Source organism: Polypterus senegalus, chromosome 18 (genome assembly GCF_016835505.1).
Source record: "Polypterus senegalus isolate Bchr_013 chromosome 18, ASM1683550v1, whole genome shotgun sequence".
Classification (NCBI taxonomy): domain Eukaryota; kingdom Metazoa; phylum Chordata; class Cladistia; order Polypteriformes; family Polypteridae; genus Polypterus; species Polypterus senegalus.
This window is the reverse complement of record NC_053171.1, coordinates 21,603,565-21,621,761: the sequence shown is the minus strand read 5'-3', so window position 1 is coordinate 21,621,761 and position 18,197 is coordinate 21,603,565. Positions and strand designations below refer to the sequence as shown.

The 18,197-nt window shown below is 36.3% G+C and overlaps 1 protein-coding gene across 3 annotated transcripts in view; it reads left to right on the top strand.

The window, feature by feature from the left end:
* Positions 1-18,197, top strand: part of LOC120518782 (tandem C2 domains nuclear protein) — a 63,458-nt gene that overhangs the window by 22,549 nt on the left and 22,712 nt on the right. For all 3 annotated transcript variants that reach the window (XM_039741745.1, XM_039741746.1, XM_039741747.1), the window contains 4 exons: positions 1,107-1,343; positions 2,486-2,653; positions 10,493-10,581; positions 13,257-13,332. In XM_039741745.1, the coding sequence (XP_039597679.1) occupies positions 1,107-1,343; positions 2,486-2,653; positions 10,493-10,581; positions 13,257-13,332 (570 nt within the window). The remainder of the gene's footprint in view (positions 1-1,106; positions 1,344-2,485; positions 2,654-10,492; positions 10,582-13,256; positions 13,333-18,197) is intronic.

The following is an 18,197-nucleotide window of genomic DNA, read 5'->3' as shown; positions in this document are numbered from 1 at the left end:
GACGCGCGCCTGTGTGTGTGTGTGACGCGCCCCTGTGTGTGTGTAAAGGGCGCGCACCTGTGTGAGTGTGTGTGTGACGCGCGCGCACCTGTGTGTGTGTATCTGTCTCTCTCACTGCACAGGGAATGCACAGGAAGAGACTGAACACGTGCTGTGTGGCCCCGCGCATGCGCACTTCACCAGAAGACACACACACACGGACACCTGGACGCACACAAGGGCTTTATTAAAGAGGATGATTACATAATTGCCCTGAAAACTCAAATTAATCCCTAAGAGGATGTTGCCAGACGTTTTTGTTTTTTTTTTCTTAGTGTGTAATTGTGAGTTTCCTTTATTCTCTTGCTTTTTTTAAAGATAAATTAATTTTGAAATAATGTTTTCTCATCACAACATATTTAGTTAATTATAATTAATCCATGATAGCTATTAAGGAAAGATGCACAAAGCCTTTAACCAAATATACTTCAACTATAAAATACATTGAGTTAATGTGGGTATTTATTTTTATTAAAACAGATGTAGCTTTAAACTTTCTTCAATAAAAAGTTCTATCTAGTGACATACTCTATATAACAGTCACAAATGTGGCAGATTTTCTGTGTCTTTTACACTTAATAGCATGTCTTGATATAGTCAATTTTCAGAAAGTCTGAATATTAGTTCAATAATTATTTGGTGCTACATTGAAAAATCTGTTGATGCCAAGAAAATCTTTGATTCCCCATCATGTTTTCTTCCTGGATGGCCACTTTCACGAAAGACATAAGAAAAAGTTAACGGACAAAACAGTGGAAGAACCACATCTGTGAGTTAAATGAAGATGATGTGAAGGTAAAGAAAATGTAAGGCAGCATAATTTAGCTGAAAATTGTCCCTGTTTCTGTGAATGACATTTTTCCTACTCTCGTTTTGTTTTCTCTTTGTTAACTCCGCTTTCAGTTAATTTTACATTGTTATTAATTAAATGATCGATCAGCTAAACCACTTTCCGCTGCTGTCCAAATTTTGCCTGATACACCAAGTTGGCTTCAAGGTTTTTGTCTTAATTTAGCGCAGGATATAGCTAATTCCTATTCCTTTTTCTGTTGGTGTTTGTTCATCAGACACAGTGGTCAATGCTGAAGCAGTCAAGTCCTGGAAATCAGTAAGTGAAACAGGAACTGCAAAGTCACCAGTGACATCACCCAATCAGAAAAATATAATTGGATGTACAGAGGATTATCTACTTTCTAAGATACCCCCTGATGGTAGGCAAATCCCGTTCATTGTACCTACCTTCAGGTCATCTTATATCCAGCCCTCCTCTCAACTGAGTCCTGGTTATGCAGATGGACTGCCAGGTATGTGTTGCCAACTTGTACAAGAGATAACAAGTGTTCTTATTGTTATGAGTACAAAAGTACCAATACTTACATTTTGTAACAATGTACAATGCAATTGTATACTGTTCTGTACATTTCTGCCTAGAGGACAGTTGCACTTCTACCTCTTTTGCATCTTAAGCCACCATTAAACTTAACGGAATGCTGCATAACCTACTGTACGAAACTGTACGCAAAGGCTACAACTGTAAGCTAGAAAGAGTTTATTTTGGTCAAACATTAGGGCCCTCACACACAGAAACTTGTTACAGTATGATTATACCATACAATTTTCTAAGCATAGTTAAAATGTGTAGTTGAATAGATTATGTGGATAAAAATCCTTTTGTTGTTCACCCCTACTTGCTTTGTCTCTAGTGCCAATGTTCCTTTAGTATTCAACAGAGCACAAGGTCATGCAACAGTCACTATATACTTTATTTGTGAAATACTGTGTTCTAAAGCAAGTGCAAATACAGTATTATATTGACTTTCAAGCAGTACTGGTGATAGTAGTCTCCCATGGCATAGTGTACACTGACTAGGCATAAGGGTGCCTAACAAAAAAGGACCTGCTCTGTAAAGTAAGACATTAAAATAGGTCGCTAAAGTCAACAACATAGAGTTGTTCTGCCCACACACTGTTACAGGAATAGATTCTTTTATTTATGTGTTCTAATTAAACTTCTTTCTTTCTTTCTTTCTTTCTTTCTTTCTTTCTTTCTTTCTTTCTTTCTTTCTTTCTTTCTTTCTTTCTTTCTTTTTTTTTTACTTTACTTTACTTTACTTTTATGTATTAAAATAAATTGTAATGGTATTCTTATTTGTCTCCAACTGTGCACATACAAATGGTGACAATTTAATTAGGAAGCAAAATAATGAAAAGCCACCCTCTAAAAATTCAGGGCACAAAAACATTGATTTTGTTCCTTATGAATTCCTGGTATTTTTGCAATAACAGGAAATAGCTGTTTTTGTTGAGAAATGACTTCAAACTTAACTTTGTAAGAAATCCATTATGAGGCATCTTTGTAAAACATATCTTTTGTGCCAAATGACCCACTTCTTTGGATTTTTTATTTAAACCGTGCACATTTATGTTTTGTTTTCTTTATGTACAGGTCCAGCACAAAGTATTTTCAGTGACAGAAAGGCTGAGTTGACTACACAGAGTCAGCTGAACCATGACTTTGATGTTGTTTACCACCCAAGCTACATGATGCAGCACATATCTCCAGGAACAATCAAACGCTTACAAAACGAAAAAGGACTTGGCACCTATGGGTCAGGTAATAATTTTCTGTTGCTACTTTATTGCTTCTATGTCAGGCATCTATAACAACAGCAGCTAGTTGGCCTGTTGGCTGCCCCTGTTCCTTTCTCCACTGTTTGCAAAATTTGGAATCCTTATATTCTCATTTCATTTTTTTCCTCTTGAATGAATCTCTTTATCTCATGTCCTTCATAGCCATCTGTGCTTTTTGTTCCTCATTCCCAAAACACTTAAGTCAGTTTCAGTACAACACATAACCCATCCACAGCAATACAGTTTCTCAGCTCTACAGCTGTCTTAATCTGCCACAGTGAACCTCCACACATTTCTGCCTAAACATTTGCATCCCAGTTTCTTTTATGCTTTTTCATGAACTTTCTCATATTTACAATTTGTAAAGGACCTCAGAGCATTGAATTTGTTTGATCAGAAGTGCCTCACATTGGGGCTCAGATGGTGAGCATGCTTATTTAGCAAGGTGAATTTACCATATTTTCATAAGCAGTGCTTTGACTGCATGTCTTTGTTCAAAATATGCAGTTCTTGAAACAGACATTTTTAGAGTCTTTGCCATTTTTGTCTAATCACCTTCTTTACTGACACTGTTTATATAATATGGAAATTATAGTTACTGGATTCCAGACAAGCCTTATTATTACATTCAGGCATCTGCTGATCTGCCTGTTTATTCTTGCTATGGCTCTTTGAAGATATTAAATCAAGGGATGGACAGTCAACAGATAGCATGCCTGCCCATCATGCAGTACATATCGGTGTTATGGCAGGCCTGATAAATACAAACACTGTACACTGTGTAGCTTCAGAATTTGTTTTGTTCTTTACCCAAATGCTTTATAGACTAGTTTTGGCAAAAGGTGTTGTCCTTATGTGTATAAATAGTTTCCAGTATAACGTAACAAGACATCTTTGTTTTGCTTTATTAAATCTTTACAAATCTTTAAAGTATCTTCTCTTAATGTCACGTAAAATCACACAAGACACTTTTAGATCTGTTAGGAATTTTTACTTTAAATCATGCATAGTATTGGAATTAAATTGTGAATAAACATCAGTCCTCCTCTGGCCTAGAGCAACGTTGCTAGTGGCATGTTAAGGTTTTGTTACAGTTGTATTGAGAGCTACAAAAAGTATACACTTGCAAACCTTAAGTGCACCAAATATTTGTCATCTACTATACCAATTTTCCTATATCATGTTCAGATGATACTCCAAATATTTGAAGTTGGGCAGCGCACTATGTCTGCTGCCTCATAACTCCGGAAGAATGGATTTGAATACTGTCTCAGTCCTTGTGGAGTTTGCACCTTCTCTCTTTATGTCTGAGGGTTTTTCACTGGGTGCTGTGGTTTTCCACGGAAATGTCAAATCCATGTAGGTTATGTTAATCAGTTGACTTTAGTTTTATTGTTATTAATACAAGTGGGCATGTGTGCATGTGTGCTCTGAAGTCAGATGGCATTCTGTTTAGGGTTGCTTATGTTCATTGCTGCCAGTGGAGGCTCTGATTCTCTGTGGCACTAATCAATGAATGGATGCATTTGTCCATAATATATAAGGGGTGTTCAATACTTTATCTACCTTAGTAGGAAAGAAAAGAGTTTTCAGAAAATTTTTGTTTTATTTTTCAATATAGTCCCCTGGTAGCTCCATACACTTCATCAACTTTTCCTGCAATAACTTTATCCCCTTTGAAAAAAAAGCTTCTGTTTGACCTTCAAACCAGGACGTCACAGCTGCCTTGACGTCTTATTCACTTGAAAACCGCGGTCCACGGAGAGATTTCTTCAAAACTGGAAATAATCTGAAGGTTCCAGGTCAGGACTATAGGGTGGAAAGTTCAACTGCTGGAACCCACATTCTTGGATGGCAGATTGTGATTGACGTGACATGTGAACCGGTAGGCGCATTGTCGTGAAGAAGCTTATTTGATTTGCACGAGGACTCTCCTGATATCCTGTCTCTTGGAACGTTAGATTCGCATTGAGCCACAACTCTGCGTGAGAAACCTTAAGAAAAGTCACAAGAAGCCCAGACTTGTTTCAACATGCTTGCTACTTTCTTTCATACACAGGTAGATAAATTATTGAACACACCTCTTACTTTTATGCAATAACTTTTTTACAATAACTTAATAAAGCAAATTCTATATATATAAAATCCAGCGTCTGTCTGTCTGTCCACTTTTCACGAGAGAACTACTTAACATATATATTTCTATAATAACATATTTATTCTATAATTTGCTTCAATATTCTGGTTGATTTTGCGACTTCTCTCATCCTGCTAAGTATCATAGTTTGCTTACAGGAGTGATTTATTCACACTAATCTGAGGCAGTGGCTGCGGGCAGAGGGGAGTGGGAAGCGTGACGTCAGGAGTGGGGAGCTGGGCGAGGCCCTACTCACTCAATCGCCAGACTCCATTCGAGTCAGTCTACCTCTCGCCACTTGTTGAAGTGTACCTCCCCACTACTAGCTAGCAATACCTATTTATTCAATGATTTTTATAGTTTGTCCTTTTTCCCTGCTTTGCGGGCAGAGTTGCGGGGGACAGCTAGTATTTTATAAGAAATAGAGGGGACTGGGCGGTCTCTTGGTCTGGAACCCCTACAGATTTTATTTTTTCTCCAGCCTTTGGAGTTTTTTGTTTTTCTGTCCACCCTGGCCATCGGACCTTACTCTTATTCTATGTTAATTAATGTTGACTTATGTTTATCTTTTATTGTGTCTTCTATTTCTCTATTCATCTTGTAAAGCACTTTAAGCTACATTTTTTTGTATGAATATGTGCTATATAAATAAATGTTGATTGATTGATTGAAATCATTGGCTTGAGTTTAATCTGTTAATTAAAATAGGTAATACAGAAACAAAATACCTGTGTTAACAGATACAGTGTATACATGGAGGAATTATTCATTCCAACAGGTACACATGCTCCCTGGAAATGTGTTTTTTTATAATTTCAGCTCATATGTGACCCTATACATATCCCTTTCCAGTAACTGTGATGGAGATATTAAATCGAGAAATATGGTATTGAATAAGAACACATTAAACTTGCTTTAAAATGCAGCTTTCACTACTAATATTCATTGCTGTGTATAAAATATACTTATAGTACATATAGCCAAAGAGAAGCCGTAGTTTAATACAATTATATTACAGTTCTTTAGTGGGCTCTTTGAAGATTCAATGCACATCTTTGAAGTAGCTATAGGCATTTCTTTTAAACATATACCTGATTTGGATGACTTCCATTTGTGGAAACTGGTTCAATGAGGCTTTGTCAGATTTTATATATTCATTCGAAAAGTAGCCATAAACACCTACTGACCTATACTATGCATGAATTAGTTTGGTTCTTCTATCAGTTTAGCATATTGAGTGACCTAGTTGCATATTCTTTTGACCAGTGCTTTGTCTGTGTTAGTCCCCCTTCCACCAGCATGGCACATTCTTTGATTGTCTGACACTACTGGGTGTAACCATCTTATGTCAAAATAGAACATTGCACCCGGTTCAAGCACTCAATTTTTTAAGATCCCTTTTTACGGCTCCTCACATTGTCACATTTGCCAAGAAAAAGTCTTCATCTTTGAGCAAGTCCTTTTTATGCACTGGAGTACACTATCTTGCAGAAATGTATGTATGCTAAATATACCATATATACTCGAATATAAGCCGAGTTTTTCAGCACCCAATATGTGCTGAAAAACGTCACTCTTGGCTTATATTCGAGTCAGGTCCCGCTGCGAGCGAGAGAGAGACAGATAGACACACACACACGCGCAACTGCCACGCGAGAGAGAGAGACACACACACACACATACCGTGAGAGAGAGCGAGTGAGCATAAGGCAGAGAAGGCAGTTAAAGAATGCACTTGGCTTGTTTTTAAAGATTTAAATGAATGTACAGTAATTTTATTGGTATTTATTTTGATTATTGAAACTTACCAGTAGCTGCTGCATTTCCCACCCTAGACTTATACTCGAGTCAATTAGTTTTTCCAGTTTTTGTAGGTAAAATTAGGTACCTCGGCTTATATTCGGGTCAGCTTATACTCGAGTATATATGGTAAGTATATTTGCACAAAATCTATATTACAGAGTATTACATTGATCACAGATCAATCAATTGTTAATTTAACATAGTGTTATTTTAATGTGTAGTACCCAATGATGCAAGCTTTGGTACATACCCAGGATTAAAGTAAGCTTTAACTTTTTTTGTGAATTATGGGTGTATTATACAGTGGTGTCATGATCAGCATCGTTGATTCATAGCTCCAGAAACCTGGTTTCTATTTCCTTGCCTATAAATTTCTGTGTTGAGCATCTTCATGGTCGTTCACTCACTCTGGTTTCTTGTCATGATTTTAAAGATCTGTATTTTAAGTTAATAAAGGACTCTGAATTAACCAGATGTTAGTGTTTATATCAGACCTGGAGGGCCGCAGTGGCTGCAGGTTTTCATTCTAACCCTTTTCTTAATTAGTGATCTGTTTTTGCTGCTAATTAACTTCTTTTGAATTAATTTTAATTGACTTGGTTTTTAAGAAAGTTTCCCTGAATTTCTTCATTGTTCCTCTGAATTGCTTCATTTCTTTCCTTAAGCCTCAAAATCCAACCAGTTTCACTCCAACCAGTTGCTTAATGAGGCGCTGAGTCTTGTTGTTAATTAAACACGTTCTTTAATTCCATGGCTTGCTACAGCTCTCATTGTGCAACAACAACATTTATTTATATAGCAAATTTTCATACAAATAATGTAGCTCAAAGTGCTTTACATGATGAAGAAAGAGAAATAAAGACAAAGTAAGAATTTAAATAAGAGAACACTAATTAACATAGAATAAAAGTAAGGTCTGATGGCTAGGGAGGACTGAAAAAAACAAAAAAACTCTAGACGGCTGGAGAAAAAATAAAATCTGCAGAGGTTCCAGGCCATGAGACCGCCCAGCTCCCTCTGGGCATTCTACCTAACAGAAATGATCAGCATGCAATAGCAGACATTTCTGAAATTGTGGATTTTCTCTTTTCTAAGAGCAGATCAGCATTCCTGAGACCTTCCTCTTTCTTTATTTTCAGACAATGCATGATGGTCACAGTTTGCTGGTCCTGTTTTGGCTCATTTTGTATCTCATTATTGTTTGGCTGCTAATTAAGTAAAAAGAAACAGTTGAGGGGTCTGATTCTTCAAGAACAAGTCATATAAAATGAATTCAAAAGAAGTTAATTAGCAGCAAAAACAGGTCACTAATTAAGGAAAGGGTTAAGAATGAAAACCTGCAGCCACTGGGGCTCTCCAGGACTGGAGTTGGGCACCCTTTGTTTATACTGTATGTATGTGTGTTTGCGTGTGAATGGTCCCTGGAGCTCATCCAGTTCATTGTAAATATGTAATGGAAATCAGTGAGTGGCTCCTACTTATATTTCAGGATGTTATGTTTCACATCATTGTGTAACTGTTGCACAATGCACTGCCTTGCCGTGATGAGCGTGGAGGTGGAAAAACAAATGAAATAGATGTCTGAGTTATTTTTCATCGCAGATTTCATGCTGTTGCTACTCAAATTTCAGCTAACACAAGTATCAATAAGGACTTCTCCTCTACAAACACTACAAGAGATTTTGCTGAACTCTGCTGAAAACGACAAGCTCTAATCTTTTTAGAGTAGGCTTTTTTTTTCCCTCATATTATTTTCAAATGCTAAATAAAATCTTTCCATGAGTATTGGTAAAACTCTTGACCTTTCCTATTGGACGAGTTGTGGTAGTCCTAAAGTGCTCGATAAGCTGAGGCAGGAACTCAAGCTTGGAAGTGTGGGCGGCAGTTGGCAGGACTCGATAAAAACCATTAGTTCGATACTTTAAACCAGAACTTGGTAAATATTATTTGTTTGCTAATCTTATTCCTTTTGATTACTCTAATGGAACTATGATTAATGTCTGAATACACTTGAGTGAATGTAAACTCTAGGATACAGAGCAGTTGATTCAAAAAATAATGTCATTCCAATTAATAGTTTGATTGCACTAAACAAATGTGCTAAGTCGGCACAGTAGAAAAATGTCAGTTTACTAAACAAATAATACCAAACAAAATACTCCCATTTATATGGTTTGATTGCACTGCGGCAATGTGCTCTAAAGGCACATATATAAACTAGAAGGTACAGAACAGGATAGGAGAAATATTAGTGGACTAATGGATTAATGTACAAATATAGAGTGCTGGAAAATGTGTAAGTGAAGGATGCAGAACAAAATTAAGTCCTGGTTAATATTTAGATTTCACTGAATTTGCAATGTTGGCACATGAATAAGTTGTACAGAACAAAATAGAGCCATGCTTAAAGGCTGATTACACAGGGCAATGTTCCATGCAGTCATTCTGTATATGTAAGCTGTAGGATACAGAAGAGAATAGGATCTAGATGAGTGGTTCACTTGCAGTGAATGGATATGCTGTCCTGGCACATGGGTAAATGTTTAGCATATGATACAGAACAGATGTATTTACTAGACAGGCAACAAGCTCATTTGTATCCTGCTTCAAAAGCAGAGGAGAGTCTGGTGCAGAAACAGTACTTTTAGTGAGTATGTGGATCTGTTGTGTAGCTTCATCAGTTTTGGGTCATAAAGGAATGCAGATAATACTCTTAGTATGTTGGCAACAACTTATTTTTAATTTGCACTCAAACACTTGAAGGTTGCCATGTATCTTAGCCACTTAGCTGCTCCCACCAAATTATTTTACTCTGGTGCAAAATTGTGTAATTGTCATCTTTATGAATAACTGAACTGTTACGTGAAAAACCAGAGGTGCCCTATTAATATACAGTATGAAGCTTCTCATTGACACTGCTGTTTGCTTTTAGATTTGAAAACCTTTTTAGTTTTATTCAGGTGGGCACTACAATTAACAATTTGTCCTCATTCAGAGCAGATTCCTGAAGGAAAATGCATCAAAGACATACTGAGTGAATAATGAAGGACTACCTTGGGTGCAGGGTGTGCTTTCTTAATGATTAGTTTTTAATGTACGTCACAACGATTAGCTATTTCTGTTTTTCAAAAACACTTTCCCTCTGAAATGAAGTAGACCACAGCTTTCAGTTCAATTCAATTTCAATTTATGCTTACAAATATGTTTGACAACAGGGTTTTTACAGAGAGATCAACATCACATTAAAAACACTGATAACAGTAGCTCATCCATAGCACATAATTTGTACAAATGAATAATATATAGTAGTGAACGTAATAATTGTAATGTCAAATCAGCTCTTTTAAAAGTAAACCAGCTTTTAGGCTTATCCAATGATTGTCAAGAATGACGAACATTTGGCCCCACAAGTCAAACCTGTAGCTGTTTATTAAAGTAAAACTTATGTAGAAGATAAATAGTAGCTGTGATGAAGGAGTGTTTTAACTGGTAGCTTTTTATTCATGAAAAGCTGAATCTGTGACCTGATGGTAACAACATGAATAGTAAATGTAGTGGGTGAGTTCTGTTTGAGAGAACCCACAGTTCTTTTTGGAACACTTGCAATAAGTCTAACAGATTTAACTTTCACAACCTTATTATTTTATAATTTGATTTATACTGTATTATTTTTGTTGCTAACTTTAGGATATCCAAATCAAGTTTAAAACACGCTAAATACAAGATCATGTTTTTAAGCTCTAAATTCTGTCTATAGGTGTGTATTTTTTATTTCTATGTACCGGAGTTGATTTTTCAGGCTGTAAAGAAATTATGTCAGTATCCACTGAAGCATTTTTGTTATATTATCGTTCATTTTTATATTCTTTAATTTATCCATAGTATGGGACCAGAAAGGCGGCAAGCAGTTGAACCATGCTGGTCTAACATGGTCTGTGTTTGATCTTCCTTCCCAACGTCCCCACTTTCAGGTGAGCTCTAAATAAGTCCAGCTTTGCTTTTCTGTGCTTTAGTATGCATTGACTAATATCTGTATGTCCTGTGAAGGCTTTAGCAATGTTGAACTTGTAGCTCAGTATATATTACGTCACAATTGTAAATGATTTGATTTTAAATCAGCAGGACTGAACAAACTCTGTAAAAACACACATCCAAACTTTGATAATGTCCTCATTACTTTAAATAAGGAAGCTGGCAACAAAAAAAAAGAGGACTGGGAAAAAAATTCTAGAAACTGGAAGTCTTCTGCTTTCCTCATTTTTTTCTCATTACATTATACTTGTAATAACTGTGTTTGTAGTTGGTGCTCTGATTGTTCTTTTTGTGCTCAGTGTTATTTAAAAATAGCATATCAGTTGCTGCAGAGCTAGCAAATATATTTAAACAAAGCCACATTAATGGTTATAAAATACATTAGAATACATAGTTGCATTCATTTTTTGACCTACGGATTTGTGTTCATAGGCAATACCATTGAAGCATATGTAAAGGTGACATGTTTCATCTCATCACTGGACAGAAATGTAAAACCTATTGCGGTTTAGTCATCCTTGTCTTTCCACTGCCTTTACAGTGGATATAGAAAGTATTCAGACCACTTCACTTCTTTCACATTTTGCTGTGTTACAGCTTTGTGCTAAACTCCTTTAAGTTATTTTTTTCGGTACTTAGTTGAAGGACCTTTGGCAGTGATTACAGCCTCGATTCTTCTTGGGTATTTCACAATAAGCTTCGGGCACCAGTATTCTTCTCTGCAGATCCTCTCAAGCTCTGAGAGCTTGCCTGGAGACCATCAGTGGATAGCTGTTTTTCGGTTTTTCCACAGATGTTTGATTGGGTTCAAGTCTAAACTATGGCTGGGCCACTCATGGACATTCCTAGAGTTTTCTCTAAGCCACTCTTATGTTGTCTTTGCATTGTGCTTAGGGTCATTGTGCTGTTGTAAGGTGAACTTTTGGCTCAGTCTGAGGTCCAGATCACTGTGGATTACATTTTCACTAAGGAAAGCTCTGTACTTTGCTTTGCTCATCTTTCCCTCAAGCCTGTCTTGTTTCCTTGTTCCTGCCACTAAAAAACAACTACAGAAAATGATGCTGCCAACGCCATGTTTCACCACTGGAATATTATAGCGCAGATGATGAGTGGTGCCTGGTTTCTTTCAGACATAGTGCTAATATTTGTTTTACCAGACCAGAGAATCTTGTTTTTCCACAGTCTGAGAGTCGTTTAGGTGTCTTTTTGGAAACTCCAAACAGACTTCCATGTGCCTTTTACTAAGGAGAGCCTTCTTTCTTGCAGCTCAACTATAAAGCTCAGATCACTGGAGTGATGGAATGATTGTTGCCCTTCTAGACGTTTCTTCCATCTTCACACAGGTTCCCTGTAACACGGCCAGAGTAACTGTCAGGTCCCTGGTCACCTCTGTTACCATGGACATTCTCCCAGTATTGCTCAGCTTGACTGGGTGGTGCACTCCATGTAGAGTCAAAATCGTTCCAAACTTCATCCTTCTAAGAATTATTGAGGACGCTGTGCTTTTGAGAACCTTCAATTCTATAGGATTTTTTTGTAGCCTTCCCTATGTCTGTGCAACAGTACTATCCTGTCCCTATGCTCTGCAGACAGTTGCTTTGACCCCATGGCTTAGCTATGGGACCTTCCATAGGCAGGTGTGTGCCTTTTCGAATCATGTTTGTGTACAAACATCTCATTGATGATCAATAGAATGGGGTGCACCTGAGCCAAAGCAAAGGCTCTGAAATGGTTTTGTCAATGTAATATTTTAACTTTTTTATTTTTAATAAATTTGTCAAAATGTTAAAATCCTTCTTTCACTTTGTCATCTGAGTGTTGCTTGAAGAGAACTAATGAATTTAAATGATTTTATCAGAAGGTTGCAGCATAACAAAAAGTGAAAAACATGAAGGGCTTTAAAAACTTTCTGAATCTACTGTATTGTCAAAGTTACATGAAAAACAAGCAAATCCGAGACATACTTATTCATGCTTATCTCAGTTCAGTATTTTGAAAACCGCTCCATTTTCTGATGGTAGATCATGATATGGGGATTATAGCTGGAAATGTAATGAAACTCAATATATCCATCAAACTCCAGGTGGTGTGGACAGGCCTCCCTTTATGTAACAGCATATTGCTACCTCTAAACAAGAGTTACTTTATTCATTGTAATTCATCTGTTGGGGTAAAGTAAATGTATGCATAGGTTAACTGTTACCTTTTCTTAATTTCTTTTAATAATGGGAGATATCAAGTGGGTGAATTTTGTATTAAGTGGGTGCTGCCATTTCAATTTCTGGTATATAAAGGTAGACTGCTGAGATGAGAGCCATTTTCTGCAGGTCAAATCTTTTTTTCCTTTTGTATTTGATTACTGGCAGCAAGAATACTTTCTAACCTGGAAATTGTACTAACAGTTTACTGAGTACAGAGTTATTCAACCTAAAATATTTCTTTTAAGATTCAAAGGCTTTTTTATTGCCACAGTATGTACTGTTGTCAAAGGTTTACAAATGGAAAGCAAACAGCAGTAGACTTATTTTTTTATAGCTGCTTGAAGAAGATTGGGTTGTTGTTCACAGCAGGGTGGTTTTATCTCTCTGAGCGTCTCTTTTTTTGTATTTCTCAGCGCTATGATTCAGTGTCCAGTGTTCAAAGCAGTGCATCCTCAAAGATGGATTCCCAAGACAGCAATCGAAGCCTAGGTAACAATTTGTTGCTGTTTCCTGTTCTTAATCTTGCTCTTTCCTGTCTGCTTGACAACATTTTTCTTTTTGCAACAGAGGGACAAGTAGTGTTTTTGATGGAACACTTGTTTCTTAAATTCTTATTCTCTAGGGCTCTTAGAATGACTGAGCTTTATTTTTTATTCACCTAAATAAGGCATTTAGACTTCATTTTTTATATTGTTGATGTACTTTTGAATGGATATCTAAATACAGTACTTTGTATAGAAGATACACTAATATATGAATATTTAATTTATTATATTATATATTATAAATATAAATATATATTATGTTATATAAATATATTAAACTTATGTAAAGTATATTGTATTATATATTTATGGTCTTTTTACCAAAATGAGCATGCTTCTTATGGATTCCTGCTGTCTGTTTCTGCATATTTTTTCCACTGATATTGTGCTCTCTTTATTCTCAGTGACAACAAACAAAAACTGAGCTTAATGTCATGATTTAATGGCTACTTCTCTTGACTGGTTTGCTTACGTATTTTGTTGCAAGACCAGCTCTGTTTCTTAATTTACCTTTGGTTCAGGTCAAAGGTTGGCAGGCCATGTTCTGCATGGGGAGTGGTGGCAGGTTATAATTCCATTTTATTTATTAACTAGCTGTGCTACCTGTCTAATGGGTTAAAGTAATCAACATGGACCTCAGCGTTAATGTTTGCAGTGCACCATGCAATGAATAGGTTACTGTTATATGCTGTTTGGTATGGGATTAGTAAAAGCAGTGTTAATGTTTGTGATGCATCATCTGTTGGAGTGACAAATGCAATGCATTTTATTAATAAAAATGCTTGCGATGCGGCATCTTTTGGAATGACTGAGACATAGCAACTGGACTGACCCACAGACAGACAAACAGACACCTATCCCTTTATTAAGGTAGATTAGAAGTCACTTCTTGTGTTTATCTTTATGTTTTTAATAAGATAGCTTGTACAGTTTGTTGCCATTCTCTTCCATTTACAATTTGTATTTGTGATTTATTTTTATTTTTATGAGGAAATCAACAAAAGTGTTGTGTACTGGAGTGGCTTAATAACTCTCCACACCTTATTTTTTTCTTAATATTTAAACATGTAATTTATGGTGAATATATGCTGTTTAAAGGGTATGGAGTCATCTGGAGCTAGCTGTTTGAAACTCACTGTGAATTCATTGCTTGTTAAGAAAAAATTTAAAAATTAAAATTGCAGAATTTTAACAAGCAAGTAACCTAAAATAAAAAGAGAAATGAATCTTGTTTTAGTGTCCACTTCCATTATTGTGCGATTACTTCAAGATAATTGAAAAAAGATCCTTTAAGATGTCATCATGCCATGTTGGTCAAAAAACTGAGATTTTTTTTTGTTAATAACTACCCATCCCCTTATTGAATAGAAAAAAAAGTCATTTATTGTGGAGACATGCAGATTATATTGTGCTATAGTATATCAGTTGACATTTCTAAGGTATCATTTGAAGTGTAGATTGGGCTGTTCTGTGTTAGATTCAATACTAAAGGTTTTGATAACTGTGCTTTACATCACCTTTCTTTTTTTATTCTGTGTATTATCTGGAATGATGTCAGCATTGAGATTTAATGTTGTGAAACTACTGCATTCAGATCAGGTCTGGGTTTGAGAAACAACGTAATTGCCCCTCTAATCACTAGCTACCATGGCAACTTTCTGTGATACACCTGTGAAAGGGTGACATTACTCACCTGATTCATATTATTTCTTTTTTCAACTTTACGATTACATCTTTTTATTGTTCATCTCCTGTCCATAGAATATTTAGGTCAAATTAGCCATAATGATGATATATCAGTTGTCACATAAAAGAAGTAAAGAAGTACTGTTTCATGAAAAATGATTTTATAATCCAAAGAAGCTTCCGAGATACCATGTGACAGTAAGATGTGATTAGTTATTGCACCTCTTCTAACCCCTCCTCCCATACGTCACTGTGCTGTGTTTAGAAGTATCAACTGTCAAGGCTGACCTTAAAATGAGAACTGGAGCCACCATTGTGCACAGGATATTTTTCTAGGACACAAAGGTCATGATTATTTTTTTTAAAAGCACTGATTAATTTTAAAGGTTGTAGGTTGGTATAGAGGGGTGCAGCAGATAATGCTGCTGCCTCATGATTCCATGTGCTTAGCTTAAATCCCATGCCTAAATGCAGTCCAAGTAAATCTGTGCATTGTCCCTGTGTCTGTGTAGTTTTTCCTCCAGTTATTGTGGCCTTCCTCCCACTTCAACAACAACAAAATTTATTTATATAGTGGAACCTCGGGTAACGACCATAATTCATTCCAAAACTCTGGTCGTAACCCAATTTGGTCATGAACAGAAGTAATTTCCCCCATAGGATTGTATGTAAATACAATTAATACAATTTTTCTTGAGTAGGGGTTTAACTATAGCAGTCTTACGATAGTCTGGGAAGACCCCCGTATCAAATGACGAGTTTACAGTGTCAAGAATACTATCAATTAGCACACCTGATACTTCTTTGAAAAAAGTTGTTGGTATTGGGTCAAGGACGCAGGTGGAGAGTCTCAGTTGAGAAATTATTTTATATAAATCAGGTAAATCTATCCTGGTGAAAGAATTTAATTTGTTTATAACAAAATACTGGGGCTTAAGAGGATGCGCAGTATTGGGGAGATATACTGTATTATTTCTAATGTCATTAATTTTTTGATTGAAAAATACAGCAATAACTTCATAAGTTTCACTGGAAGTATTCTGGAGGCATTCCATTGAGTGACCTGGGTTTAGCAGATGATCAATCGTAGAGAATAAGACTCTGGGATTAATAGCATTGTTATTTATAATTCTAGAGAAATAGCAGCGCCTCTCAAGACAGACTGTGTTATTGAACTCTGTTATTTTAACCTTCAATATCTCATAGTGGATAGTTAGTTTAGTTTTTCCACCAAAATATGCATGTTAGGTTGACTGGCTAATTCCAAATTGTTTTTTGTGTTTGGTTGTGAGCACAAGTGGAGATTTGATGGACCATCCTGAGCTGTTTCATGCCTTGTGCCCAGTGCTGCCAAGTTAGGCTGCAGTTCCCCAAAACCCTCAGATGGATTAAGTGCAAAAATTATATTATGTTCTTATGATAAGCAAGTTAGGGAATGGATGTTCTTCCCATGTCTGTGTGGGTTTTCCTCTGGGTACTCCAGTTTTTCTCCCATTTCCATACAGTTGAGCAGGTTAGGCACATTAGAAAATGTTATCAGACCCTGAATTGAGTGTAAGTTTGAGTGAGTGCAAGAGTGACTTGGGGCCTCATGCATAATGCCGTGCGTAGAATTCACACTAAAACATGGCTAATGGATGTGTGTATGCACAAAAAAATGTAGATGCGCAAAACTGTGCATAAGCAAACTTCCACAAAACTTCCACTGCATAAATGCCCTTCAGCTTGAAAAGTAATGCTCCTGCCGCCCAACCCCAACTCCTCCCGTAATTTTGCATATTTTAATTTTCCTATTTCTAAAGGAAGTACAGTAATGTGGTTTGTCATAAAAAGTACACAAGGGCACAACACTCAAAAAAGCTGTAAAACATGCACACGATTTTTGTTGACTTATTAAATCAAGTAAGTAGATTGACTGGTTTGCTTGCAAAACTCACTCCAACAAAAAGATCTTCTGTTTACTCTTTGGCCTTTGCTTGGCTTGGAAGCAATCCAAAGTAGGTCACTCGCAATCAGAACGAAAAAGTCAATACGTTTAATTATATTTAACAGCATTCAAAGGTTACACAATCGTTGATCCACACATTTTGAAAGCTAACATTAAAGTATGAAATTGTTTTACATGAGGTCTGCGTCTGGCATAAAGAGTTATCAGTCCATTTTTTCACAGTGAAGACTGTAAACACAATCAATACGTGGAGGTTGTGGGCTTTTATGAAGTTCTTTTATGAAGTTTACTTAGAACTTTTGGCCTAGAAAAAAAATAGAACATTAAACTTTATTAAATGATGAAAGCAAATAAAACAAGATCATTTTTTATTATAAAACATTTAGGTCCTTCTCTTATTTTAAAACAGTTGATACACACACACACAAAATCACCAGCTGTTATTAAAACATGTTCAAAATAACATTTTCATCTATCTCTCCATCCATTTTGTGATCCTGCTTTCTGTGGCGCAGGAGACAATAGCCTGATCTAGAAGAAGTGGATACTATTTAGTAAACTACTAAGATGGCAATGTCATAACTCCAAGTCTAACACATGCTCACACTCCCAAAACTCACACCATTTAACCTAATATTATATTTTTGGCTTACGCTTTGTAGCCTGTTGAGGGGGCTTTGAAGCCATTCCCAGACCTAAACAACTTTTCAGACAAATCCAGAGTCTGACCAGAAATCATTTATTGGAGCATTTATTGTAGAACAGCCAGGATTAATGGAGAGTAACTATACAAGTTAACAGCTGGGTTAGTAAAAACACTTGTTCTTCTGAGCAGTTAGCCAATAAAAGGTGTCATTTTGCTTCTCATTTCATCCATAATGACTAACACAGTACAACACCCAACTTTCTCCTATCGAAAAATGCACATAATTTGTGAATTTTGATCTTTTAATTCATTTGGTCAAGATGAATACGTTCTTTAGCTAGTTATAAAGCTTCTAATTCTTGCATTGCAACAATCATTTGCTCACAGCTTTTCTACACTGGGTTACCCCAAACCCCACCACCCATATACACATACACACACCCACACACAGACAGAGCTTCTGTATGTGCATGTGAGATGCTGCTCTGATCTTTCCTACTGCATTTAGGAAGAAACTTAAAACAGCTAA